The sequence below is a fragment of the Lycium barbarum genome, chromosome 12 (assembly GCF_019175385.1).
Source record: "Lycium barbarum isolate Lr01 chromosome 12, ASM1917538v2, whole genome shotgun sequence".
In the NCBI taxonomy this organism is placed as follows: domain Eukaryota; kingdom Viridiplantae; phylum Streptophyta; class Magnoliopsida; order Solanales; family Solanaceae; genus Lycium; species Lycium barbarum.
The window spans coordinates 88,748,701-88,776,605 of NC_083348.1; the positions used below are offsets into that span (position 1 = coordinate 88,748,701).

Here is a 27,905-nt window from a genome sequence, read left to right on the forward strand (position 1 = left end):
TATTAATATCATTTAGTAGCTATATATATATATATACACACAAAATAGAATACTCATCCCACTATTCACTTCCAACCCATCCCTCCCATTTCTCTCCCCCCTCTTCTCCCCACTGCTCCGCCGCTGGCCACCACCGCCGCCGGAGCTTCGGCCAAAATGCCGTGCCCTTTTTTCCACTGCTCCGGCGAAAATGCCGTGCATCTTCTCCGGCGAAAATGCCGTCCCTCTTCTCCCCACTGCTCCGGCAAAAACGCCGGCTGCTTCCACTGAATCCACCAGATCTGAAGCAAAGAGCCTCAAATTCAAGATGGAAGCCAAAAAAGAGATCTGCTCACCGGATCTGAAATGATTATTAGATCCCGTCAGATCTGCTCACCGGATCTGAATCCACCCTAAGATTTTTTTGTTAATATTTTAGATTGTATTCATTTTTTTTAGGGTGTATTTGTTAAATTTTGGAGTATCTATGTTGTCATGTATTCAGTTTTACTCCCCATATTCATGAATACAATGAGCCCGTTTATGAATATAGATAATCATTTCATGAATACAGTGAAAAAAGAAAAAAATTGTATACAGCGGAAAAAAAACTAATACAACAATTATTGGTGTATATGTATTCAGTTTTTACTCGTTGTATTCATGAATACAACAAGCCAATTTATAAATACAGATAGTTATTTTATGAATATAATTGGAAAAAAAAAATTGTTGTATTCATGAATAAAGCTACAAAAATAAAATAAAATTGAATGCACATGTGGGAGCTGGGCTGATTTGCTACAGAACGTAAATATTGAAACATTAGCTATGCAGCTTGATTAACCCCCAAATGTTTGCTATTTATGTAAAATGCCCATTAAAATACTAGCCGAAAAATATGTTGTATAAATATTGGGTCGTTTGCACGTTTACCTTATTTTGTGCTGGTCTTTAATTTTTGGCCCTTATAGGAGTATTAAACAATTTTTTTGCAGAGCATAAATTTATCTTTTGGCATCATAATATCCCACAAATTCAGCCCCGCGCCTTAAAACTATGTATAAGTTCGATTTTGAAAAACAAAAATTAAAAATCAGCCCATTTGAAAGGAAAACCGTGCAATTTCTTCATAAATATTCGGGCAATTCGCAGGATTTGCCTTCCTTTGGGAGGGTATTTAGTTTTTGCCCCTCAAAATATTGGTCTTTAATTTTTGCCCTTCGCGTTGTAATCTTGAGCTTCGCATAGAAATCATGAGGTTTTGGGTTCGAATCCCCTCTCAGACATAAATTAAAAAAAAAATCACAAGGCAAAGGTTAGGTCGCGTGCATACCGGACCCGGCATACACTTGTTAAGGAATAACCAAAGTTATGCCGGACCCGGCATACTTATGCCTTATGGGCAGACTTTTAGTTAAGCCTCTGCCCATATGGTAGAGTTTTTCCTTAAGACATCGTCTAGTTATGCCTTATGGGACAGACTTTTAATTAAGACATAACTAAAAGTATGCCCCTAAGGTGGAACTTTTCCTTAAGGCATAAACTTTGTCTTATAAGGCGGAACCTAAGTTATGCCGGGTCTGGCATAACTGCCCCATAAGGCATAACTAAAAGTTTGCCTTATAAGGTAAAGTTTATGTCTTAAGGAAAAGTTATGCCTTATGAGGCATACTTTTAGTTATGCCTTAACTAAAAGTCTGTCCCATAAGACATAATTAAATGATGTCTTAAGGAAAAGTTCTGCCATATGGGCAGACTTTTAGTTAAGGCTTAACTAAAAGTCTGCCCATAAGGTATAAGTATGTCGGGTCCGACATAACTTTGGTTATTCCTTAACAAGTGTATGTCAGATCCGACATACACACGACCCAACCCTTGCCTTGCGATTTTTTTTTAAAAATTTATGCCTGAGTAGGGGTTCGAACTCAGAACCTTAGGTATAAGGCCATTTTTTAAGCGAAGGACAAAACTTAAAACCACAAATATGAGGGGCAACATTTAAAGACCACCCCAAAAGAAGGGCAATCTGCGCAATTTTTTCTTTTGGTGGTTTGGTTTAGGTTCAAAATGTTTATAGAATTGGCCTCTTGGTGAGCTTTTACAAACTAGCCATCTATTACAAATTTGTCCCCCTAGAAAATGCTCGGAACTCTCTGCAGTTTTCTTCCCAATTGAAACGACTTCTGTTTGCACCATAACTCAAATGACCATTGCCTCTAGAGCTCTCTTTCTCTTCCACAAATCAATCACAATAGCAAGCACTCTAACAACACCAAAACCCCAAGATTGGAGAATTCAATTCGAACAAACCCAATTAGTTTCCCAAATTTCATCTATTCTCTTGCAAAGACAAACAAATCATTGGCCTTCACTTCTCAAGAACCTCAAACTCTCTTCCTCACAACAATTAACTCCATCTCTCTTCCTTCAAATACTTCACAACACCCAAACAAACCCACAGGTCTCTCTACACTTCTTTCACTATGCAAAAAACAATCTTGAATTCCAACCTGATATTAAAGTTCTTTGTACACTTGTATATATACTTCTCGGGTCAGGACTATCCAAACCCGCAAAGCCCATATTGGATTCTCTCATTCAAACATACCCACCACCCCAAATTGTTGGTTTCTTGATTCAATCATTGAATGTTGCTGAAATTGACACTCAGTCTTTAGTGTTGAGCTCGGTTCTTGAATGTTATTGCAATAAAGGTTTGTTCTTGGAAGCTCTTCAGGTTTATCAAATAGTTAGAGAATATGGTTGTTTGTTGTCTATTAATTGTTGTAATACTTTGCTTAAGTTGCTGTTTAGCAAGAATGAGTTAAGACTGGCTTGGTGTTATTATGGTTCTATTATTCGTAATGGGGTTCAGGAAAATGTGGTTACGTGGTCTTTAATTGCTCAGATGCTGTGTAAAGATGGGAAATTTGAGAAAATTGTTGCTATTCTTGAAAAGGGTGTATGTAGTCCTGTTATGTATAACTTACTGATAGATTGTTACTCTGAGAGAGGGGATTTTGAAGCTGCATTTGGTTATTTAAATGAGATGTATAGGAAATGTATTGATCCCAGTTTTAGTACTTTTAGCTCAATTCTTGATGGTGCTTGCAAATATCAAAACGCCGAAGTGATTGAATCGATGATGAGTTCCATGGTGGAAAAAGGATATCTCCCGAATGTTGTGACACCTGACTATGATTCTGTGATTCGAAAGTTCTCTGATATCGGAAAAACATATGCAGCTGAATTGTTTTTCAGGGAAGCTTCTGAAAAAGGGATTAAGCTACAAGACAATACTTACGGCTCTATGCTAAAGGCATTCTCCAAGGAGGGTAGAGCTAAGGATGCTATTTGGATGTACAACATTATACTTGAGAGAAAAATTTGCATCAGTGACAAATGTTATAGTGCCTTCATGAGTGTCCTATGCAATGAAAATCCATCCGATGACGTTAGCAGTTTGTTGAAAGACTTGATAGGAAGAGGATTCGTTCCTCCCAAATCTCAAGTGTCTAAGTTTATAGTTTCTCAGTGTGAAAAGCATAAGTGGAAAGAAGCTGAGGAGCTTCTGAATGTAATTCTTCAGAGAGGATTCCAGTTTGAATCTTTTTGTTGTTGCTCTTTGGTGCGGCACTATTGCTTTAGCAGAAGGATTGATTCTGCCATTTCTTTACATAGTGAATTAGAGAGACTTGGTGTTGCTTTAGATGTAAAGACCTACGGTATACTACTTGACAAACTGTTTAAAATAAGACGGTATGAAGAAGCTCTAAGGATCTTCGATTACATGAGAACTCATGACATGTTAAGCAGTGAAAGTTTTTCAATCATGATTAGAGGGCTATGTCAGGAAAAGGAATTTAGAAAAGCAATGAGACTACATGATGAGATGTTGAAATTGGGGCTTAAACCTGACAAAAAGGCATATAAGCGTTTGATTTCTGGGTTTGGCTAAATAATACATTTTTGCCTCATTTATATTTTATCCTTTCACTTACTATACATACTGTACAGCATGGCTGCTCACCTGAGAGTAGATCTTGGTGATGCTCGCTTTCGGTAAACAGCATACAATGAGAAATGTGAATTTATCCTTTACTTACATAAAGTAATTCATTTCCTTTTCTATTTCCCTTTTTCATTTGACGCAACATTCTGTTCAGAGGGGATTTTCATTCATGTAACTGCACAATTGTTTGACAGCAGAGAACTTCGAACTTTGGCTACACTTGAATGTTTATATACTGATGTCATGGTGGACTCATTTGTTAATTGGCACTAATGATGATCTAATTTATTTAATGTCAGTCCTCTGCATCATTGCCTAAAAAGTTCTCAAGACAAATGCATGTTAGACTGTTTAAGCGTGCTTTCTTAGCCTGGAACCTGTTTCCAGTTGCTTCCTTCTAAATGATTTTATCTCCCCCAGCGGAGCTGTCATTTTTCGGTTGTAATTCAGCTCTCTCTCTTTTTGAAGTCATTCATACTCTTATGATGTGTATGCTGAGGTCGATCAACTTAAACATCTGAGGGTGATTCTAGTGGTATTTGAAGCCGTCTCTGAGCTTCCTATTAATGGGAGAGAAAAAAAAATACTAATATCCTGTCAATGAAGTCACTAATTGCTGTATTCTGACTGCTACCTTAGGCTGCCAAGTTGGTAGGTTACCGACTACTCATCTTGGATTGCATTGGGGGCTAAGCACAAAGCTGATAGCATCTGGGAAGGAGTGATGGAGAAATGTGAAAAAAGGTTAACCAGGTGGAAGAAACAATATGCGGGAGGGAGATTGATTCTTATTAATAGTACTAGTTTCTCTACACGTGCGTTGCATGTGTATCTCCAGTCATGTAGTATACTATTCTGTAAAATGATACTATGTTTAGATAAAATTTAGTAATAATTAGACATTATAAAATAATGTACAAATTTATGTAAATGATCATGTGGACCTTCACATAATTACTTATTGTTCAGGTGAACATTACTGGATATACATGTGAAATGTTGCAGGAGACTTTTAGGAAAAATGTAAAATGAGTGCAGCAAGGTGGTAAAAGAAACTACCTTTAGGTTAGTAATTTTTCTACATAGTGCAAAGGGTTTAATAAAAATTATATTCCCAAGATACAATGCTTATTCAAGAAATTAAAGTTGCATTCTTTCATTTCTTCTGCCAAAAAATTTCAACCCAATAGATAGAGGCTTAGAAATTGGAACACAAAATTAAAGAAAATGGAACATCAATATATTTCCGTTGGTAGGAATGCAGAAGAAGATTCTGGCAGAATATTGGTTTCGAAAAAAAAAAAGAACTGTGGCTACAAACAGGAGAAAAGCTTTTATAGAGATGTGTATTTTGATTTTAAAGGCAACTGAAAATTAAAGACAAATTGAAAAGGTCCATTACCAACATAAGCCTGGTTAGTGCCTCAATGGGTCGTCGTTTCACTAAATGAAGAAGATTACTAACAAATTCGTCACAACCCTTGAAAAAGACACCTTTTTTGTTATTATTTGATTATTATCAAACGCACACACATATATATAATCAATCTAGGTCGTTGATCACGAATTATTGACATACAACTTGTATCGTCAAATAACAAAATTACGTGGTTAATCCTATTTAATGACGTATTAGCGCTGGCTTATAAAAAAAAAATTAGGACGAACTATGAGGAACATATTAGCAACTAATTTAGTCAATAGTTCTTATTTTTTTTAATCAGAAAACACAAAATAATATAGAGATAATGGTAAAAAAAAAGCACTGAACTGTCTCTTTTCGCAAGTTTCACACCCCAACTATTAGTTGTTCCCTTTTCCTATCTAAACTATCACCATCAATGTATTCAAACACACCTTAAGGCTTAATTAGGCTAACCATCAATTGTTCCCTTCGGCCAATAGTTGAGGTATGAAACTCGCGAAAACGTAATAGTTCAAAGTGTGTTTTTGACCAGTAACTCAACAATATATTAATAAAAAGAAGCATTTTTAATTTTAAAAGGTATTTATTCTTTGTCTCAACTTGTTATAACAACTTTCAAGCATAGATGTAGTTCATCCAAATAAAGTACTTCATCTATATCATTTTCATGATCTCGAGCAAATTATCAAATATTAATTACTATTAGTTTTAATTCATGTCTTATAACCTTGAAAAATATTATGTCACATTTTTCATGTATGCTACGGAATATATATCACCAATCCAATTTCATCTGGTAAACAAACAATAGTCATAATAACCTTAGTCATTCCTAATCATAACATGCATGCTTAGACAGAAGATATTTTATGAGATTATGACCATTTATCCTAATATTTATAAACATTAAATTTTATAAATGATATTCAATATAATTGATAATTAAAGTATAAGAAAATAAAGTAGAACCTGATTTTGCCACTTTGATCTTGATTTGTTGATGTAGTCTCCTTTGCCTTCCATATACTCTCGAGCAATATCTTTGATCGGCCTTGAACACATACCTCTGGCGTTTTCTTCTCCTATCAACGCTACATGAAAAAATAGCGTTGGTTTGGGCTGTTTGAAGGGATAGTTTTTTTTTTTTTTTTAAACTATAAGTAGGGTATATTTACGTTCAACTTCGTTACTATAATGAGAAACCGTTGGCAAGTTAGGATTTGGATTTATAAAATTGATGTCATCTGAGAAGTTAGCAAAACCGTCAACGTTGCCATTTAGGTCAGAAGATTTGATGGCAAAATGGGAAGGAAGTGCAAGACCATGGTCATACACATCATTATCTAATTTTAGATTGTTTAAGAAATTTAAGAATTAATTATTTTGGGTTCATAAAATGTTACGATTCATAGAAGTGTGCCAAATATTTGAAACATCCTAAAATGGAAAACGCATAACGCAAAAATGGTCGAGCCTCAGAGGAGTGTCATGTTTTTGGACAAATGTCATCCCATGGTTGCCAACAAATGCGACTCCCTCTCATATAACTATATTACAAAATTAACGAATATAAAAATTGCACAAGACCAACTTTGAACGAAGTGTGTAAGAGATTATAAATATGATGAAAAGGAAAAGAAAAGGTAGCTTCATTTGCTTGAAAGTGTATACTACAACAGGTGTTTGCTTGGACTTCAAAAAGTTAGAGACAGTGCCATAGTAGAAACGGTGGAATAGAGGGATTTGATTAGGAGCCTTTTCGTAGGATTAGTTTTTTTTTTGATAAGTAGATTAACTCAAATTTTTAAAATGGGTATTTTCGTAATTTAACTTTTAAGTTAGAGAGTTCATGTTTTTAATATAGTATAGATAGATATGTTGGATTCACTTCCCACATATGTGATGTCTCTGTTTTTAATGCCTATCAGGATTGATAAAGAATTGACAAACTTGGAGGAACTTCTTATGGCAAGGTAACAAGGAAATGAAGTCGTTTAGTTTGGTGAACTGGAAGTCTGTAAAGACGGAGGATTGGGGATTAAAAATCCCTCCAAGATTAGAAGGGGCTTTCTTTTACTACATTGTACAGTCCCACTAGCACATTCTTTGTGTTCTAATTTGTAAACTTACTTACCTTCTTCAAAAAGAAAATACTTGACTTTGTTGTTATAAATCTGTCATTTATGGTTAGACTGAAACCACTTTTGTCTCTAATTATTCTTGGATTTTCCTAAGGCTTCTATCATCATGGATAATCAGAGTCCTTAATGCAATTTTATATGTATCGATCTGGAGGTACTTCAGAAATAAATTGCAACTCATTGAGATGATATAATATGCATAATGAACTTCTAAACTTGTGATCCTTTAGGACAAGTTGGTTCCTGTATGGCCAGAATGAGGATAAATAACCCACTACATGCATGGATATGACACTTTTTTTTACCACCCGTGTCCTCCAATAAATTACAGTTGAAAAATAAAATGAAATAATTAAATAAATATTCATTAGGCTTAGGCGTGAATATCTCTAGCAGTATAACTCTTGATTTATCCCCTCCTGGATGCAACAGCCCGACAACGTCGTGTGACTCAAACAACTTCGTATTAATTGAAGAGTTCAAAGCTCCACCAACAAGAACACCTTCCTTTAACATAAAAGTAGATTGTAGCGCACAATGCTAAATCACTTATAAAAATTTTATACTCCAATAAAATATATCAGAAATTTTTCGCTTGTTAGCTAAGAATATATTTGTTTAAATTTTATACTACTTTCTCAGTTCAAATTTTATGACTCTTTTTAATCAATCTCAAAACGAATGACACCCCTTTCTATACTTACTAACAATTCAACTTTAAATTTATCTTTTTATCCTTAATAAAATGATTTCTAGTCAAACAAATTTTATTATTTGTTTTAGACCACAAATTTTAAAAGTTTTTCTTTATTTCTTAATTTTTGTGTTCAGTCAAACATCTTCATATAAAATGAGACGGAAGGAGTAGTTTATTTTTCAATTACTTTCCATGGTAAGAGTGATCCAAAAGCTGGCCATCCACCTAATTTTCTCAAAAAGACCCGACCCTAATCAAACCAAATACCCATCTCTTGCCCTTCCAACACAAAAAAGAAAAAACCTTTAATTTTCACATTTCTTCTTCCTGCATGCATGAAACTCTCCAATCTCCATCAAATCAAGAATGGCGATCTCTCCAATTCTACTCATCACCTTCCTTCTCTTTCTCCTCACCCCCATCAGCACCCCTTCCAATGACGACATCCTCTCCGAACTCATCCACCTCCGATCAAAATCCCAACTCGGTCTCATCCACCTCAAAGATCCACTTCTCCAACGTATCCTCACTATCCCTTCCCCTAAACCATTCTCTTCCTTAATCTTCTTTGACGCTAAACAACTCCATTCTAAACCTGACAACTCTCTCCCTTCCATCAAATATGAATTCTCTCTTCTCTCTTCTTCTTTCATCAAAAACAACCCTGAAAACAACACTCAGGTTTTCTTCTTCATCATGGAATATCAAGTATCTCCATCTTCCTTCGCGTTGTTTGACGTTAAGTCATTGCCTCATATACGGTTAGTAGGTGTTAAGAATGAGAGTATGAAAATGGATGCTTCTGGTTATTCTATGGGAGCTGAGTCCATGAAGGAGTTTCTTGAGATGCATGTGAATGTTAACGTGGGGAAGATTAATACACCACCGGTTATACCAAAGAAAATGATGATGGTTATTGGTGCTGGGTTCTTGATTTGGAGTCCATTTTTGGTGAAAAAGATTGTTTTTAGTGACACCCTTTTGCATAATAAGTATGTCTGGATGGTTGGGTCGGTTTTCGTGTACTTTTTCAGTGTTGCAGGGACAATGCATACTATAATTAGGAAAGCACCTTTGTTTTTGTTCGATAGATATGAACCAGGGAAGTTGATCATATTTTACCAAGGTTCGGGGATGCAGTTAGGAGCTGAAGGTTTTGCTATTGGATTCTTGTACACCATTGTTGGATTGTTGTTGGCATTTATGACTCATGTTTTGGTTTATATGAAGAACAGGGGAACACAGAATTTGATGATGGCTTTTGGGCTCTTTATTTCGTTTTGGGCTGTACAGAAGGTGGTTTCCTTGGATAATTGGAAGACTGGCTATGGTATTCATGCTTATTGGCCTTCAAGATGGATATGATAGCAATGTAGTTTGTCTGGCTGATATATTTGGCTGCTGTTCTATTAGGTGAGAGTTTTACAGTAGATGCCACTATCAGGTGATCAAGATTCAACCAAAAAGTAGTTGACAGAAAAATTTATGCTCTTTTCGTTTTAGATTTATATGGATCTTTTATCTTGTGCTGAAGCACTTAGGTGCTAGAATTTGCACTTTGTTTACCAATAATTCCACATTTGATATCTTTCAATTTACTCTCTTTTAGTTACTTAATGATCACTAATCTTGGGGCCATTTCTGTAATCATCACTTATTAGCATCCATCTCAGTGTCTAATATGTAAATTGTTTGTCATACTTCAGGCAAGATGAGGGGAATTATTGTGTGAACAGTCAAAGATTAGAACATGGTCTTGCCTCCCCTGAGAGGTGATAGAATTGCATTTTTAGCAGATATTAGCATTAATAGAGGAGTATTTACCTTCCAACCACCATTACAAGTCCTTAAAGAACTGTGACGATTGAAGGTGTTAAAAAGTTACTAGGTATATCTAAAACTTGACCTTATAAAAAAGAGTTACTACGTATATCTAAATGACTTGGAAGGAAGTTGGCTCAAAAGACCTAGCATCTCTTGGAATAAAGAATAAGACATAATGGAAGTAGAGTATCCATATAGGTAATACCAGCTAGTTGGGAATAAGGCATAATTATGTTTGCAAGCTTACATTTGGACCAGCACTGGCTTGGAGTACTTTTGGTCTGTTTAGAGATATATGGAAGTCAACAAAAAATCTAGAGAACCTTTGTGTTAGAAAACCCCAGGAAATTGAGTATTAAAATGGTCCAAAGGGAGCGAAATGGATATCAAGGATTCATATCTGACCCCAACTGGCTTGGAAGGCTTAGTTGTTTTGTTATCCCCAGCACAACTCTTTAAGGACGTCAAGAAATGACATAGAACCAAACTGTATCTTGCATTAAACGGGAATAACAATTTTAGAGCCCAAGATGAAGTCCTTTTGTCCACCTTGTAGTAGTTGCAGAGAGCTGAAGAAGGTAGGACCAATTGTCAAATGAGGCAAAGAAACTGAAATCTGGGGGACAAAAAGAGTAAAACAATATGGCATTGATTAATTGAAATCAGAAACAACTGATATGTTTTGGTATCACATAGACTTTTGAGGTTTACAACCTGGTAGTTATCTTCCCTGAGATTTGCGGAACAGGTACTTACATCTTTTCCTTTCCCGTTCGTAAATCACTATATAAGTGGCATAGGATTTAATCTGGTTTGATTCCGATGCTGCATATTGTTGTTACTTTGACATAACATGTGATATGGAAAATGTAGCTACGTTTCAGTTAACACAAAAAGGGGGAGTTTACTTGAATTGTTGGTGGTATGCTCTTTTCTTTTCCTTCTGTCTAACAAAATTTCCTTGGTATTGAATTAATTGCAAACTTTCATATATTACTTGGATGGGCTCCTGGATGAGAGAAGGATGGCCCTTGGTTCTTTTACTTCTGAACTGCGACTAATACTTCCTTCTTTACCTTAGTAACTCTAAATGACTACACTTTCCCGGAAATTTGTTTTCGTCATGACACGGTATGTAGATTGAACTTTCTAAAATATAGGTGAAAACTAGTTCGTTTTTTAAGGTACTAAAGAACAAAATAAGCTTGACATTATGTTCTTGTTAACTGAAATATTTCTCCTTGGTTTGTAACATGAAGGGATTACACTGTGTATGTTGTTGTTGTTGGTTTGTAACATGAAGGGATTACACTGGGTATGTTGTTGTTATTGTTGTTGGTTTGTAACATGCTAGAGGGGATGTAAAAGAGGAACGGATAGCAATCTCTTCCTGGCGTGTAACAAGAAGGGATAGCTATACATTAATGTTCAATATTCCCTGCATATTTGGTAGAAGCTAGATTTTGGAAGTTGCTTCCACTTAGTTGTTTCAAATAAGCACTCAGGAAAATCTTACTTTTTTTGGTAAGTGGGAGAAGTACAGCTTATTATTCATCTTCCAGTTGCATTCTGCCATAGTAGCTAATCTCAATCTAAAAGTGGCATCAGGGTCCATTAAACTCTGGAGACTTGAGAAACTATGGTGGAACCAAAATGAGGGTTAAGCGGAAGTCTTAATCGTTTTGTCAACCATGAAGGATTTCATGGTTTGGGCATTCATAGGACAAACACGGTTAAGGTTTTGGATAGAATTACCAATTATGAAGAGGAATGGGTTCCCAGCTATGTATTACAGCTGTTTACCTCATGCTTTTGTTAGTTAAATTATGTTGCTATCTGCAGGAAGGCATCTTCCTGCTTATGTTTGTCCAGAAAGTAGTTTTCCTCTGTTGAAGATGTCACGACCCAACCCCGTAGGCCGTGACTAGTGCCCGAGTTGGACACTCATATTATCTATTAACTGTAGTCATTTGCAATTAGCATGTCATGAACTCATTTGTACATACATAAAAAAAAAATAGGACATTATTTTTAAGCTGTCAAGTTTTGTTTGTCTTAGGCACCTGTCTCCTGAGGAGTTGCACTTTTTAAACAACAACATATATATATATATATATATATATATTCCTACGCAAGCCGACAAGGCTGCCACGATATACAAAATAACAAACATTCATACATATGCAAGCCGACAAGGCTGCCATTACGAATGGGTACGCCCCAAACATAAGTCATAGACGTAAAACACATCAACAACTACAAACAGACCCATACCGATGTCCACAGACCTCTAAGAGTAATGACCGTATCATATGGCGGGACAGGGTCCCGCCGTACCCGAATAAACACTTATAGTTATACCACAAGCTAGGCTCCGGAACAAAGGAGCAGTCCAAAATAGCTGAATAGGTATCCTAAGCCGGCGGATCTCCAAAACGAGCGTCTGTACCTGCGGGCATGAACGCAGCCCCCCGAAGAAAGGGGGTCAGTACGGAATATGTACTGAGCATGTAAAGCTTGAAACATAATAATAGACTTATATTGAAACAAGGTATGTAGGACTCAATGCAACAACCAGAATTTTCATAAAACTTGCCTTTGAACATATTCCATCTATATAATTCTCATATCAATGTCATTATAGAGTTTTGTAATCAAAGCTGCATAATCATTCTGTATATAACATATATATCGTGTCCCGGCCCTTTAATGAGGGACTCGGTAATTATAATCATAGAATCATAAACATAAACATGTACGTGTCCCGGCCCTTTAATGAGGGACTCGGTAATAAGGAATATATGCCCTCCTGGCCGCCATCTCCATATCATAATATCATCACATTATCATATCATCATATATATATATATATATAACGTGTCCCGGCCCTTTAATGAGGGACTCGGTGAATAATGTAGTAAACATGCGCATGAAAACGTGTCCTGGCCCGGGACTCAGTGAAGGATATAGCGGTAAGCACGAGCAGAATAATAAGCAACCACATATATGCAAATCATCTTTTGAGACTCAATAGATAAGTAACTGACCAACTCTAAAATATTAGGATAATAATCATATTTAATTCTTTTCAACTCTCATTACAAGCCATAGCAAGGAACGTTTCAGCTTTCATGTACATGTATCAATTTCCATGATGTAGTTTTTTTTTTTAAAGTCAAGTATGCTTCTATTTGTGCAATTCTTTAAGAGTAGGAACTTATATACATCATTCATTAGTCAATCATATAGTAGGCTTGTGACAATAGCATTAAGGAAATATAGAATCATAAGTCATGCATGGAACTAGAGAATAGAATTTACCCCAAGGTTCATACCATTTCATACTTACGTCTAGGACATGCCAAAAGAACGAAAGAATAGGCTTTACATACCTTTAGCGTTTAGTCGTATTATACTTGTACTTGCTGCCCAATAACACTTATCCTATATCAAGATATCAAGAGCTACGATTAGTTTACGAGGGAATTCGATACGTATTTTGACACTCACAATCCCTTTCTAACATTTAGACGACGTTTCGTTCGCATTCAAACCAACTAGTGCTACAAGCTAATATTGCTAGTCATTCTTTCATGTATCAATCCAAACTTGTATAAACATGATTTAAGGGACTTTGGACAGTCCATACATCATTCAAAACTGTCCCATACTCACGGCCAAACAGCACACACAACACTACAATTTCTATTTCCCAATTTTGCAACTTCAATTACAACGACAACAACACGTTTACAACATTACTTATGCGATTATCGGAACTGTTTCAGCATCATATTTATTCTTATAACAGCCCACAAACCATTTCAATTTCAACTTGAATCATTAAGCTTCACTTTCACTACACGTTCATAGCAACAATCAATATTCAACATTCACTAATTTGCTTCTAACCTTAAAACAGTCAACTGTTTTGGACTGCTTGCGTACTTCAATTTGATTTGTTTCTTTAACACCTAAATTCACATATTCAACATACATACAATATACCACAATGTTCATAACAACAACAATCAAAACTTGGCACAAAACAGTCCATAATTTCCCCTAAAACAGCCCCTTTACACGGCTTCAACACAACTATAACAACTTCATGATTTTCATCCATTCATCCAAACCACAACACATTCAATCCATTTCCAATACATGTACAAGGAGATTAAACATGATTCCATTAAAGCCTACAACACATGGCTCATTTAAATTTTTTAGAAAACAGTCCATTACCACAACATGTCCAAAACAGTCCAATAACATGTCCAAAACAGTCCCTAAACAATGTTCGGAATTCTTGCAAACATTTACGAACATACTAAGCAAACCACCTATGATTCTTACACATTATTTCATGCCTTCTTTTCATATATTTTCAGTAGGTTATGACCAGCTATCCACACGACAAATACAACATCAATTCATACACAACTAAACTACATCGTCATTTCTATAATCCTTACAACAACTCACAAACGACTTTAGTTTCAACTCCAACCATTAAACACCTTCATTTCCATCATGAAATTCATGATAATAACAATTAAAATATCAAGTAAAAACAGTTCACTAACTCCCTCACAAAACAGTCCAATACCAACATACAACATCATAAACCAACTTCTACAATCTTTGTTCATTTACCTATGTTGATACATATTCAATTCATCAACAATACAAGCAAAATGAAATCAACCATGACTTCACCAATACTCACGGCTAACTCTCTACTTCAACTACAACAACAATCCAACAACAACCTTCATGAACTATACATTCAAATCGTCATGAAACACAAGAACAATAAGCATTTTTACCTTACAATCTTGTTCTTCACTTTGGCCGAATCTTCAACACTATTGAGGTGCTACACTTCTTTGTTTCTTTTCAACAACTACTACATATTCTTGTACACTAGATGAGGAGTTGATTTGAAGAAGAAAACTGATTTTTTTGGTGGTGGAGGAGCTGCCATAGCCGTGGCTCTCTTTCTCTTTCTAGGGCTTGAGAGTTTCTCTCTCTAAGTTCTAGTTGGTGGAAGATGATATGGTGATAAATGACTTGTTTTAATCATCCAAGATGATGTTTATGGGCAGCATAAGCTCCCTCACGTGTCCACCAAGAATGTCCCCCTTCAAGATCAGATTTTTGTTTAATAATACCTCCCACTATCAATTGTCCAAGAATATGACTCATATTTCATGAATTTATGTGTCTCCCCTCTCTTTTATATCCATATAATAATAATTCCCCACCACTAAATATAAATATACACTTAATAATCCAATCATGGTTAATTAATCCCTAATCTCCATTAATGTTTCTATACCAAACGAAATTTGTAAGTAAATTGTGACTTGAAACGAAACCGGAAGTTAAAGTCTTAATCCCCACTCAGCCCAACTTGCATCGTCCATATCTCCTTTTCCCGATATCATTTTGACAAGAAGTTTGTTGCGTTACAAACTAGACTCGATGGACTTAATTTTAAGCTTTTGAAACACCTTACAACTCCTCATATACTAGGAGATATGCCTCCTACAATATAGGCTAAAATCGGGTCCGAAAATTTACTGAAGTTGTTCCGATTCATTTCGTTTAACTTCTAATCCTCTTCCAACCTCATGTAACATCTTATACATACATATACACACTTATATACATCAACAAACATCCATATACACGTCTCGAAAGGTCCAGAGAATCACAATAACCTTAAACATAATTAGAGAACTCATATTACCTCATATACATACTCATAACGCGATTTCAAATCCTTTAGGTTACCATGTCACCTCGGGATACTTAAGGCAACCATATATATAACGATATTCTTACTAACTCGATTAACTTTCCTTGAACCTTCATAACTCATTTTTTTTTCTTGTTTTACTTCAAGTAACACGGATTATTATGGAGTGTAACAGAAGACACCTGGATATGGTCCATATGGAAACTAAAGGAAGTCATTTAAATAATTTTGCAGCTATATATTTTCAATGCAGACAATGATCTTTCATTAAAAGAATATATTTTGCGATGAACTAGTGAAGAGAAGGAAAATATGAGAAAGGGTCTCACTTTGACGTAGTACTATTGTATCATCTCAACAATCTATGGAAGTTATGCTGCAATTTTTCTCTTTGTTAATGGATTATATGCATATGAAAGAAGGTTTTCTTGTATTTATCAACAAAGGTGGATGGTTTTGTTTGGGTAAGTTAAGAGAGGGGAGGACAGGGCGACGGACAGGTTTCTTGGTGCGGATGAGAATAAACCAAGTGGAAGGGAATTATCTTAGTGTTGAATGGATTCCTCTTGCTTGCTTGTTGTCCCTTTGGGTGTTACAACATCGAATGACTTGAATTTCTGAAGCATATCAGACTCTTCGTCCTGCTACTTGTAGAGCGAGTATCTTTGATGTTGTTCGTTAATAAGCCTAAGATTTGGCAATTATTAGGTCCCAGGGAAATGAAAATTTTGTGAAATCTACTCAGATATGACTCCTATGTCTCTTCTGATGAGCATAGGTTTTAGGATTTTGCATACCTCACTATCGGTGAGATTTTCTTGTTTCCATCGCATCTTTGATTCTCTTGATAGTGTAGATATAATTTGATTGTGACCAGTTCCATCACATATTGTCATGGAGTAAACATATATATGATGAATTCTATGACTCAGTATTTCATGGTCTTTTAGCCATGAAATATCCTTTGTATGGGTTGACAATAACAATCGGAATGAAAATTCCTTCAGTGTGATCAAGCAATTTAGTCCTCTCTAAAAATTGACCACTGATCACCTCTTGCCACCTTCAGATGCAATGGCTACAACCACTATCTTACTCAGATTTGGACGATTTTTCTCTACCAGTTCCAAGACCTCGGTGATCATATAAGATTATCAGTATTCCTCAACGTTTCTTATACTTAATAATTAGCCTCAATATTATGCTATTGTTTCACGGAGACTTTTCGACATGGCTATTTGACAAAAAGGATTCCATAAAAACATAGAAGGAAAAATTAATCACTGTATAATCGCGGAAATATAAGGTATTTAGATGCTTATTTTTGGAGAAAACGTTGCTTAAGAACTACTCTACCATCAAGAGAGATGCAATATTACATTGTTAAATTTAATCTGGGATATGCTAATTAAGCTCTTGAGGTCCACCGTCCACCTTATATTTTTAACTTTGTGGCATAAAAGGGGCAGTGGGTGGCAAGCGTTTTCCCCTTTTAGATATAAAGTTGGTCATTTGTTCAGCAAAGAATATATTCCTTTGAGCAATCTTTAGTGACCCATCCATCGTCAATCTAGTCATCATTTCATGTGCAACATTACCCTCTTCAAGTATTGTTTGCTTATGTACGTTAATCTTGACAGCATTATATGCAGTCAAATACTTTAAAGATCAAGAAAAATAATTTTTCGCCAAAAAGCCTGCTGGCCGATTTGCTTCAGCAGACCTTGTTGGGTTTTTTTTTCAGCAGCCCCCTGACTGCTTTTCCTTCGTTGTGTAAAAAAGGTACATATGAACTTGCGTATCCATGCAGCAGTTTAGATGCCCTTTTTACATTTTCCTTTTTCCTATACATATTCTTCCCTTGATAGCCAAACCATTTACTTTATTATATTCTCTCAAGCCTTGCCCTCTTTGTGCTTGCAGTTCAATTAAAACATTGATCGAAAGTGAGTTGAGAATTTGAAAGGGAAAATGGAAGAACAAACAGAAATGGTAGGAAGAGCATTTGTGGATCACTACTACAATCTTTTCGACAATGATCGATCATCGATTGGTACTCTGTATCAACCAAGCTCAATGCTCACATTTGAGAGCCAGAAGTTGCAGGGAAGTGAAAATATCTCGGCTAAGCTTAATGCACTGCCTTTTGGACAATGCCGCCATGCGATTAGCACCATTGATTCTCAACCTTCGTCCTTTGCCGGAGGGATCATTGTCTTTGTCAGTGGTAGCATTCAACTTCTTGGAGAGGACCATCCCCTGAGGTTTAGCCAGGTGTCTCTCTCTCTCTTCCCTCCATATATGTAATCAAAGTATATGATTTTATATTTTTTGCGTGTGAGGAAAAATCGCAGGCTTGACTTAAAATGGTCAGTATGACACCTGGTTAGAGTGTCTTTGGGCTAACTTAATTCAATTATATTGTCTTCATAGTTAAGAATCCAAAGAACTTTTAGGCGCATATATATTTGAAACTTGGTTTTCACTCTATCTTATTAATGATGAATTACTTGAAGAAGAAAGACTAAACATGCATCTTGTTTGTTGCATTATTGCAGATGTTTCACTTGATCCCAACTGTGGAAGGAAGCTTCTTTGTGCAGAATGACATATTTCGCCTCAACTATGGGTAGTTTAGCGTTTGTGTGGAGAAAATGTTGATCAAGAGAAACAAAAACAGTGTTTATGAGAGTGGAAATGTCGAAGAGAGAAAATTATTGGTGATGTAATGAGTTGAATATGGTCCTGGCTTAACAAAAGAAATTGGAGCATCACATTATTGATTTGCTAATTGCTTTGTAATACTGGGTAACCTTTATTCAATTTCCAATTACAAGTACTTCAAGTCTAAATAATCAAATTCATACCTTCGTATTGTGACAAATTTGAAGCGTGGAGTAAAACATCACCAACTCAAAGACCATACAATAAATTGATATACTGAGACCTAGAGGTCCAATTTCTTTTGTAGTAAACATCTCTCTCTCTCTCTCTCTCCTATTTAGTCAGGGAAGAAGAAGAGAGAATATAAACAGAGACTAATAGGATATATTTACAACACATGAAGATTATATTATTGATGTAATCATGATTAGCGATGATCGATGGTTCAGTGCCACAACTCAGCAGCATATTATTATAACAAAATAAGCATACAACAGGCAACCAAAACATACTAAAACTTCACTAGCAATACATGGCAAACATATTTTTGATCAAACAAGTTTCTCACAACCCCTCAGTGTAAGCCACACCAGTGGATTTTAACCATGCTGTTCCTTGGATCATCTCGCGGACAGTGAATTTATTTGCCTCTGCTGTAGATATAGCAGCATGATAACCAGGCCACTTCACTCTCTTACTAGTTCCAGCACCAGGTCCTTTGTTCATGTACTCACCATAATACAATGTTTTCAATGCAAAATCACCATCCCATATTGACCAACCTGCTGGATCAATATGGTCTCCAATATTGGACTGCATGACCACAGTCCGTGAATACGCTTTCCATGGTCGGCCCAAATATGTCTTAACGGACCGTTTAACTGGTGCAAGGTCCGAGCTAGGAATAATGTCACATCTCTGGATTGAAGTTCCTGTGTTTTGGTTTTTGTCTTCACGACCTTGGGCTGTAACCATGTTCTTTTGTCCACTCATGGGCTTGCGGGCCGCGAGTTTACAGTTTTGGAACACAACAGCTGCATTACCAAAGATGAAATCAACAGTGCCAGTGATGTAACAATCTCTGTAGAACTGACGGAGACTGTGGGTATAAAGGGTGTCTTGGAATGCATCTATTTTGCAACGGTTGATGACTGAGTGATCTGCTCCAACACGAAGGGCCACTGCTTGGTGCTTTTGTGGGCCTGCTGTGTTTTGAAACCGTAAATCTTGGGCTATGAACCCATCCGCAACAGCAGCTGCATTAAAAATAAATTAGGCAACCAAATTACAGAAGTCAAGCCCCAGTAGAGGAAAATTTTCATTAGCTACATTAAAAGTCAAGAGTTTAAGTTATTACATTGCTACTTGTTAGCGTATTTTTTTTTTTAATATCATTAGATCACATTACGTTTTACGATAACCTGTCTTATTAGTTGAATGTGACATTTAAAAGTTGTTGTTCAAGCCCCAATTGATACAAGACATTTGTCTTGGAAACTTTGTTGTTTTCCCAAATTATTGTCAGAAAACTGTATACCCAGAGTAGTTTAGGACTTCTGCCAAAGAATTCGTTTTCCACCCACCACTCTTCAAGATTTCAATTTTTCAAACACGTTTTTTCTGCACTGACCTTTCTTTCTAAGACACTTTTTTTAAAATTCAAGCCTCTTTGTTAGACCGAATAGCTTAAGTCAAAACAGTATAGTGAAAAAATAAGATAAGTACTTACCAACAGTTGCAGATTTGAAGGTTGTTGAGCCATCCACAACATTCAAGTTACCGGTGATAATGGTTGCATCCATGCCATCACCCACAAGCATTAAATTCTTCTTAGTTTTCCCAATTTCAACATTTTCTTTATATATTCCTTTTTTCACATGAATAACATAACGAGTCTTGCTATTAGCTGGAGCAGAGGCAACTGCTTCTTTTACACTCTTGTATTTTCCACTACCATCTTTAGCCACTACAACATTGGCTTTTATGGCATTAGCAGAAAGTTGCAAAAGCTTTCTATCATTAGTAGTAACCCATGATGGATATTCATCAGTTACTGTTTGGATATCATTAGTCTTTGATGGGTCCATTGCAACCGTCAAGGCCAGGGAAGTCCTTGCTCTTGCTATCAAATCATTCAACATGGGCTTCATAATGGACTGGGCCTGACCATTTAGCCCATCCATGCAAGTAACATGGTAGGTGAGAATGCTACTTAACCATGTATGGACATCAAAGTGGGCTTGGGCTGATAGGTTCCCAAGTGCCATCATGGAGTCCATTAATCTGTCCCTTGACAAATCCATCAACTCTAGACAATCTGCTAGAGTTGCTTGCTCCTTTCCATCATTGATCCTACCGTTCATATTGCTTGCGAAATTGATTGTCTCGTGGATTTTTAACGACGATTTATATAAAACCATCTGTAATAAATCGACTGTTGTTATATCCATCAAACCAGCAGGTGCAACCTCAGACACCATGGCCATGCAAGATGGCTGATCATGGGCCTGATCACAAACATGGGCTGTCAAGGAAGTAAATGGGCTAGTGCCATTGATGGACCAGATTGAAATTAATCCAACTGAGCCCACAATAGCAGCTAAGGAGAGAAGCACATAGAGAGCTTTAGAAGATGAGGATTTTGTTTTTGGAGAGTCTAACAATGGCTGAGAGGAAGTAGCCATAACTTTGTACTAAAGTGGAATGAGCTTGAGTTTGTTGTGTATCTTCTCATTTCTTGTGTTCTTATATAGAGTAAAAACACCAAGAAGGGTCAATGTTCGATACAATTGTAAGAAAAGTACTTAAATTAAAGAACAATTTAATAAAGCTACTTTAGTTTAATACCGAAAATTGAAAAATCGAACCGAACTTCAACGCACCGAACCGAACCGAACTAGTTTGGTTCGGTGTTTGGTGTTCATCTTCAAATAACTAAAATCGAAATAGTCGAACCGAAGTTTGATAACCGAACCGAAGAATCGAACGCCCACCAAAAATTAATACATTACCCAGAATAATTAAAATAGTCCAGGCCTTGAAGTTTAAGCCCAAAAAAAACCAAATTGTAACAAGCCTTCTTTTGCTTTTGTATCCCTAATTTTTCACTTCAGTTGAGAAAATCAAATATCCTTAATAAAGAAAAGTGACTAGGATGTATCTTTAGGATTAATGTATGTCCTTTATGTATTTTCTTAATTATTCTTACGATATGTATATAACACCTAGTAATCCTATAGCATGGTTATGGTTTTTTGTTCTTGTGTATCCTGTTTGTTTGATTTTAATTTCAATTTATCAGTTTTATGTTTTATTGCTTTTGATAATATGAATTACTGTAAATAGAATCGCTTTTAATATCATATAAAAAAAACCGAATTGAAAAAACTGAAATTGAACCGAACTTTCAAAAAACAGAAACCGAAAGAACCGAACCGAACTAGTTGGGTTCGGTGTCCACCTTCAAAAAACCAAAACCAAAATAGCAGAATCAAAGTTTAATAAAACCGAACTGAAGAACCGAATGCCCATCGTGGTGCAGAAAGGTGATCAGGCATTCTCTAAAATGTGAGTATGAAACACAGGCATTCATTTTTCCAATTGAGCTAAAGTCTATCCTTAAATGAGAGCATCTATTGGTTTCTTTTTTATCTTTTTCTTTTCATGGCAAAGCATGAATGGTTAGTCTATATATGGCTAGTGTAGGTGTATCATGACATAAAGATATTTTATATTATCAGAGTATTTCAATTTGCATGTGTGAAAGCAGGTTAAGTATGAGTATTATTTTTATCAGGTTGCAAATAAACTTTTAGTGTATAATTATCTTAAACGTGATTTAATTTTATAAATATTTTTTGTACTACCGCTAAGTAAAATTTGAATTCTCTACACATACATAACTAGTAATTATGCAGCGATATATACTGCAAAAGCTGTAAAGATCTTAAGCACTCGTGATTGTGGTAAAGTATCGGTGTAATAATATCAACAACGACGTAAAGCTATACCTATAAATTATAATTATAGCTTAAAGATAAGATATTTGATTTGAACCGATTGGCCCTTAAAACATTAAAGAGTCATGTGAAGCATGCTTATAGAAATGAAGAACCAGAGTCAATTTGACCAAACCATCATTCATTCACATTCAGCTAGAGCAATATCCACAGCAGTTCTTTCCTTATGGTATAACTTTAACTTGGATAATTAAATATACTCTTGGTTCCCTTTTAATTGTTCTCTATATCAGAAATAACCATTTTTACATATCATAAAAGTTAACTTTAAAAAAAAAATCATTTTACCCGTATCATTAAAAACTAATTTTCAAGCTAATTGAAGTACAAGTAGTAAAATTCAGACTTCACAAGTACCATTAACAAAAATACTTTAATAAAATATACGCTGAATTAACGATTTTCTTAATAAGAGAGTAAGATACATAGTGTCAAAATAACTTAAAATAGATTACTCGATTGACGAGATACACGACGCCATAGATTTATAGAAAGATTCCATGTGCCGGTGGCTTTCATGATCACTTGAGTTGGGGCTGCTGGGCACTGAAACAACCTATCATGCACGTCTTTTATTTAAAAAATGAAATACAGGGAAAAGTAATTCATTTTGCATTATTATATTAGTAATGGCGACAAGAAAGCATGCTTTTCCAAAAAAGAATAATTTGCTTAAATAAAGAATAATTGCACACTGTGCTTGTTAACAGCGAATAGAGGATTTATTTTAGGCGTAGTTTCAAATTTGGAAAGTGGTACGAGGATATATATAATCCGTTTTTTCCTAGAAAGAAGAGTGAACTTTAATTGGTCGCGCTGGTTACTGGTTAGGGCATCAAATGGTGAGAATTATTCAATCGGACAAATAGTTATTTGAACTGAGATGGATTATTAGGTCAAAAAGGCTAAACAGTGAATCATAGTTCAATCCCACCCAAATTTTAAATGATTTTTTTAATAATTTATTTAATTATCAGGAAAAAGTTTCTTTCTTACGGCTCTATATAGCATATCAACTACAAGAAACAAAAATTTAAAAGTATTTTGATAAGGTCTTTCGTGGCCAATTTGAGCTACATATTTAGGTCAAATCAGTTCAATTTCTAAATGATTGAATTAAGCGGATCAAAATGGACTAAGTTAATAAGTGACGGGTCACTAACCCGTCATTGACACTTATGCCCTTATTTTGTGCTAGTCTTTAATTTTTACCCCTCACAACAAATAACTTATTCGCGAGGCATGAATTTATATTTTCGTATCATAATATCACATAGGTTATGCCTGCGTACTTAAAGAACTTATGCCTTCGATTGCTAAAATGGTAACAATTAAAGATCAGCTCATTTGACATGCAAAATTAAAGACCAGCTAGTCCATGTGAATGGGCAAAAATTAAAGACCAGTTGAAGGTTAAAACATGCTATCATTGGGAAATTTATGTGCCCCTATTTTGGGCTAATCTTTATTGGGAAAATTACATAGGGTATTTTGTTATATCCCGTATTTTTTTTTCGTCAGATTATTTGTAAGCTGAGGTGGGGCCCACACATCGAGATTTTTTTTGGACATCTGAAAAGTCATATGAATCACATATGTGAAGTTAAACACAACTCAAGAAGGACCCTTGGGCCAAATCAAAGTGGAAGTCCTCCAAACGAATATTTTTAAGAAAACGTTTTCGGGTGATCTGACTTCTAGGGGCAAAAACGGTATTATAAGTTTGGAATTTGGAAAATACCAAGAAATAGAAGTTGTAGATAATTGAATTAGCTTTCCAACCATAGGTCGTGGGTTCCCAGGTGACATCGGTACAAGGAGATATGGACGTTTTAAGGTCGAAAGGTCAGTGGGCTAGGCCCAACTCGGGATTAACCGAGTTGGCCCAAAAAAAATAAAGAGAAAAATCAGGCCCAATAGGGGACATCCGGCCATGTTCCATAAAAAGGACCCAAGCCCAAGTGAATTATCCATGTGATAATTAAATAAAAGGGACCATTTAATTGTCTTGAAACATATAGAAGTTTCAAGACAAATTGAGAAAGAGTGAACAAAAGAAACAAGAGCAAAAGAACTAAAGGCCATACGGCCATGGAGAAAAAAATTGACCCTTTGAAATTTTATCCCAAAAATTATTTTCTTGTGGTATTTCTACTAATTCAAGGGTCCTTTACAACTTGGTGTAATTATTTTGGAAGAAAGAACACTTGTTTCTTCAAGTTGACAACTTGGTCAAGTGAAGAAGATTGTAGAAAAAGGTAAGAATTAATCCCTTTTTATTATGTTATGAAGGTTGGTTTATGTTGTAGTATGTAGAAATGAGTAGAATTTATGGAAATATGGAAGTTTACAAAGTGGGTGTGCATATATGTAAGTGGACATATATGTATATTGTTGTATAAATAATATGAGTTGAATTTTATGTTGTATTCTAGTTGTGGTTATGGTGAAATTTATATTGGAAATGGAAGAAAATGGTTCAAGTTGGCATGGAAAATTATTGGGAATAGTTATAGGAAATTATATGATTTTAATGAAGTTTTTATGTAATTATAGAAGTGGAGTTTTAAATGTGAATTATTATGTTAGTTGGTGAATTTGGAAGGATAATAGTCCATATTGGCATGAAAGATTGGTTGTTAAGTGGTTATGAGAAGTTTTGTGATTTTATGGTAGATTTATGTAATTATGAAAATGAAATTATTAAGGTGCAAATTATGATTATGGTTGATGAAATTGGAAGATGGAAATATGTTATGAATATGTAGATTGAAGATTAGAAGTTTTGGATGGATTATGGTTTTGGTGGAAAGTTTGTATATTTTGTATATCTTGTGAATATTTGGTAGAAATGATACGAAATGCTTCCGAATTATATTGTAATGATCTTGATTAGTAATGAATGTAAAAACATTGAGATTGGTTTTGGAAATGTGAAGTTGGAATGAAAGCTATTGCATTATGTTGGAAAGAAGACTAGTTGTGTTATATTGTGTTTTGTAGTCATGGTTGTTGTCATTGTGTTGATAGTTTGGCCGGGTTGAATTCCCGGATTGTTGTTGATAAAAAATTGGCTAAGTTGAATTTTGGGGATGGTGTATTTATAGGGGAGATGCTGCCCAAATTTTTGTAGACAAGTATTGGTTAAGATTGAAATCTTAAAGCCTTACAATTAACATTTGGTAATTGTGACCAAATTGTAGATTTTGGCGAACTTGAAACTTGATTTTGGAGACGTGTATGAATCGGAAAAGGTATGTAAGGCTTCACCCTTCCTTCTATGGCATGTCTTAAACGTAATAAGTTGGATACGAGCCTCGAGGACAACTCTATTCTCCGAAATCCGCACCCAAAGTTTCCCCTTTTTCATTCAGTAGAATTGAATTAAATATTGTATGAAATGTTGAAAAATTGCCTAAACATCTAGAACTTGCACAAATAGGACCCGACTACCTTAAAACCCACACAAGTGACGTCATGAAATATAATGTACGTAAATTTGGTACGCCGCCTCATTTGACCCGAGGTGGGCCCATTGTTCCCGGATTTTCCCTATTGCTCCGTTTGACTTATTTTGGAGTAGAATCCAAAGGAAACTTTTGATCCTCGTTCCGATTATCAAACGATAAGTACTGTACCATTCTAATGGAAATATGTATATGTATATAAAATATGTATATGTATATAAGATATGTAAAAGTATATAAGACATGTATATGTATATAAGATATATATATGTTTATAAAATATGTACATGATATACGTATATGTATACGATGAAAGATCCAGAGCGCTATAGACGCTGATATATGTACGTGATACACGTATATGTATATGATAAAAGATCCAGAGCGCTATAGTCGCTGATATACGTACATGATACCAGTATATGTATATGATAAAAGATTCAGAGCGCTATAGACGCTGATATATGTACATGATGTATGCATATGTATACGGGGAAGATGGGAATAAGGGCAGAGCGTTATACACGCATATCCACCTGATCAGTTGGCATTACATGACATGATATCGTCCCGGACGCGGGATGCCCGGACGTGGGATGTGTATTTATGGCTAAATGGATCGGCTGCCGACGCCTCGGCAATATGACATGTTCTATTTTTATATATATATGAACAAGAAAAGATTTTCAACGGAAAGCTAAGCTATGATATGATATGCTATGATACGCTATGCCATGATATGATACGCTACGACAAGCTATGCTATGATATGATAAGCTATGCTATGATATGACAAGTTACGCTATGGCATGATACACTATGACACACTATACTATGACATTGACATGATATAACACGACACGACATGCTGTAGTAAGACATGACATTACACGATATAATATGCCATGATAAGACACGATAGGATACGACCTGATATGCCACGATAGGATACGACCTGATATGCCACGATAGGATACGATAGGGCACGATAGGACACGATACGACAAGATACGACATAATATAAGTTCTATTTTCTACGTTCATGGAGGGGAAACGTTTTTAAAAGGGAAAGACAAGCCATGCATGATAGCCGCCCAAAAAGGGGCCTTCCTATGTACAGGTTACTTTCTTGCCTCGTTATATGTCCTGTGACTCCATGATATTATTAATCGCACTCTATGTTATTTCTTGCATTGTCTTCCATGCCTTACATACTCGGTACACTATTCGTACTGACGTCCCTTCTTGTGGACGCTGCGTTTCATGCCGCGCAGGTCAGCAGACATGTGGACTTGATCCTTAGGAGCTCTACCAGCGGTACTCTACAGTGCTCCAGTTGTTCCGGAGCCTCACTTCCGCGGTACTATTTTGTGTATGTATATTCGGGCACGGCAGTACCCGACCCTTTCTATGTATAAGTGTACTATGTCTAGAGGCTCGTAGACAGATACGTACAGTCAGTCAGGTACAGATATATGTATAGTGTTTTGGCATGTTAATATTGTTGTACAAGGTAATAACGGAGTTCATTAGTTTATGTTCAAGGAAAAAAAAATGGCTCGGTTTACACGGCTTGCTAAGAGGTACAGGTAATACGATAGATAAGGGGTGCTCGGTACAAGTATCGGGTACTCATCACGGCCCCTAGTCGGGTCGTGACATATTTACTTAAGATTCTTTATTACAAAATATATAGATATTTTTCCTTATTTACAAAACATAACGATATATTACTAAACATGAAGGATTTTCATATATTTTTCGTTTTTTATTTTTTCCAAAAAATAATAATTTTATATATTTTTTTTATATAAAAAAAAAATAATTTTTTTTTGCTCAAAGGCTTAAAAAATTACCTCAAATTTTTGTGTATGAAACCTGTATGAAAAATGTATGAAATGTGTATGTG

At 35.6% G+C, this 27,905-nt stretch overlaps 4 protein-coding genes and 1 long non-coding RNA gene across 6 annotated transcripts; 4 read left to right on the forward strand and 1 right to left on the reverse strand.

The window, feature by feature from the left end:
- Positions 1 to 2,090: 2,090 nt before the first annotated feature.
- LOC132623238 (pentatricopeptide repeat-containing protein At4g21170) lies at positions 2,091 to 4,946 on the forward strand. The gene is made up of 2 exons (XM_060337969.1): positions 2,091 to 4,093; positions 4,634 to 4,946. Exon 1 carries the CDS (start codon positions 2,186 to 2,188, stop codon positions 3,938 to 3,940), a length of 1,755 nt encoding a protein of 584 aa, XP_060193952.1. The 5' UTR covers positions 2,091 to 2,185; the 3' UTR covers positions 3,941 to 4,093; positions 4,634 to 4,946.
- Positions 4,947 to 8,559: 3,613 nt separating this feature from the next.
- LOC132623365 (probable dolichyl-diphosphooligosaccharide--protein glycosyltransferase subunit 3B) lies at positions 8,560 to 9,896 on the forward strand. The gene has a single exon (XM_060338116.1). It carries the CDS (start codon positions 8,625 to 8,627, stop codon positions 9,621 to 9,623), a length of 999 nt encoding a protein of 332 aa, XP_060194099.1. The 5' UTR covers positions 8,560 to 8,624; the 3' UTR covers positions 9,624 to 9,896.
- Positions 9,897 to 17,445: 7,549 nt separating this feature from the next.
- LOC132622896 (nuclear transport factor 2B) lies at positions 17,446 to 18,730 on the forward strand. 2 transcript variants are annotated; one of them, XM_060337578.1, is made up of 3 exons: positions 17,446 to 17,628; positions 17,770 to 18,120; positions 18,405 to 18,730. In XM_060337578.1, the coding sequence occupies exons 2-3, from the start codon at positions 17,818 to 17,820 to the stop codon at positions 18,477 to 18,479; spliced, it is 378 nt and encodes a 125-aa protein (XP_060193561.1). In that variant the 5' UTR covers positions 17,446 to 17,628; positions 17,770 to 17,817; the 3' UTR covers positions 18,480 to 18,730. The 2 variants fall into 2 exon arrangements, with proteins under 2 accessions (XP_060193561.1, XP_060193560.1); XM_060337577.1 differs by lacking the exon at positions 17,446 to 17,628 and having other exon boundaries at positions 17,660 to 18,120.
- Positions 18,731 to 18,895: 165 nt separating this feature from the next.
- On the reverse strand, positions 18,896 to 21,247 carry LOC132622895 (pectinesterase-like). The gene is made up of 2 exons (XM_060337576.1): positions 20,240 to 21,247; positions 18,896 to 19,766 (listed from the first exon to the last, which is right to left on the reverse strand). Exons 1-2 carry the CDS (start codon positions 21,192 to 21,194, stop codon positions 19,075 to 19,077), a joined length of 1,647 nt encoding a protein of 548 aa, XP_060193559.1. The 5' UTR covers positions 21,195 to 21,247; the 3' UTR covers positions 18,896 to 19,074.
- A 3,229-nt stretch (positions 21,248 to 24,476) lies between these two features.
- On the forward strand, positions 24,477 to 27,653 carry LOC132622430 (uncharacterized). The gene is made up of 3 exons (XR_009575897.1): positions 24,477 to 24,787; positions 25,733 to 25,783; positions 27,271 to 27,653. It is a non-coding gene; the product is annotated as an uncharacterized LOC132622430 (long non-coding RNA).
- Positions 27,654 to 27,905: the final 252 nt, after the last annotated feature.

Coding starts and splice junctions, on each gene's coding strand:
- LOC132623238 (XM_060337969.1), top strand. CDS start 2,186: ATGACCATTGCCTCTAGAGCTCTCTTTCTCTTCCACAAATCAATCACA.
- LOC132623365 (XM_060338116.1), top strand. CDS start 8,625: ATGGCGATCTCTCCAATTCTACTCATCACCTTCCTTCTCTTTCTCCTC.
- LOC132622896 (XM_060337578.1), top strand. CDS start 17,818: ATGGAAGAACAAACAGAAATGGTAGGAAGAGCATTTGTGGATCACTAC. Junction 18,121..18,404: donor ATCCCCTGAGGTTTAGCCAG/GTGTCTCTCTCT, acceptor GCATTATTGCAG/ATGTTTCACTTGATCCCAAC.
- LOC132622895 (XM_060337576.1), bottom strand. CDS start 21,194: ATGGCTACTTCCTCTCAGCCATTGTTAGACTCTCCAAAAACAAAATCC. Junction 19,767..20,239: donor CTTCAAATCTGCAACTGTTG/GTAAGTACTTAT, acceptor TTTTTAATGCAG/CTGCTGTTGCGGATGGGTTC.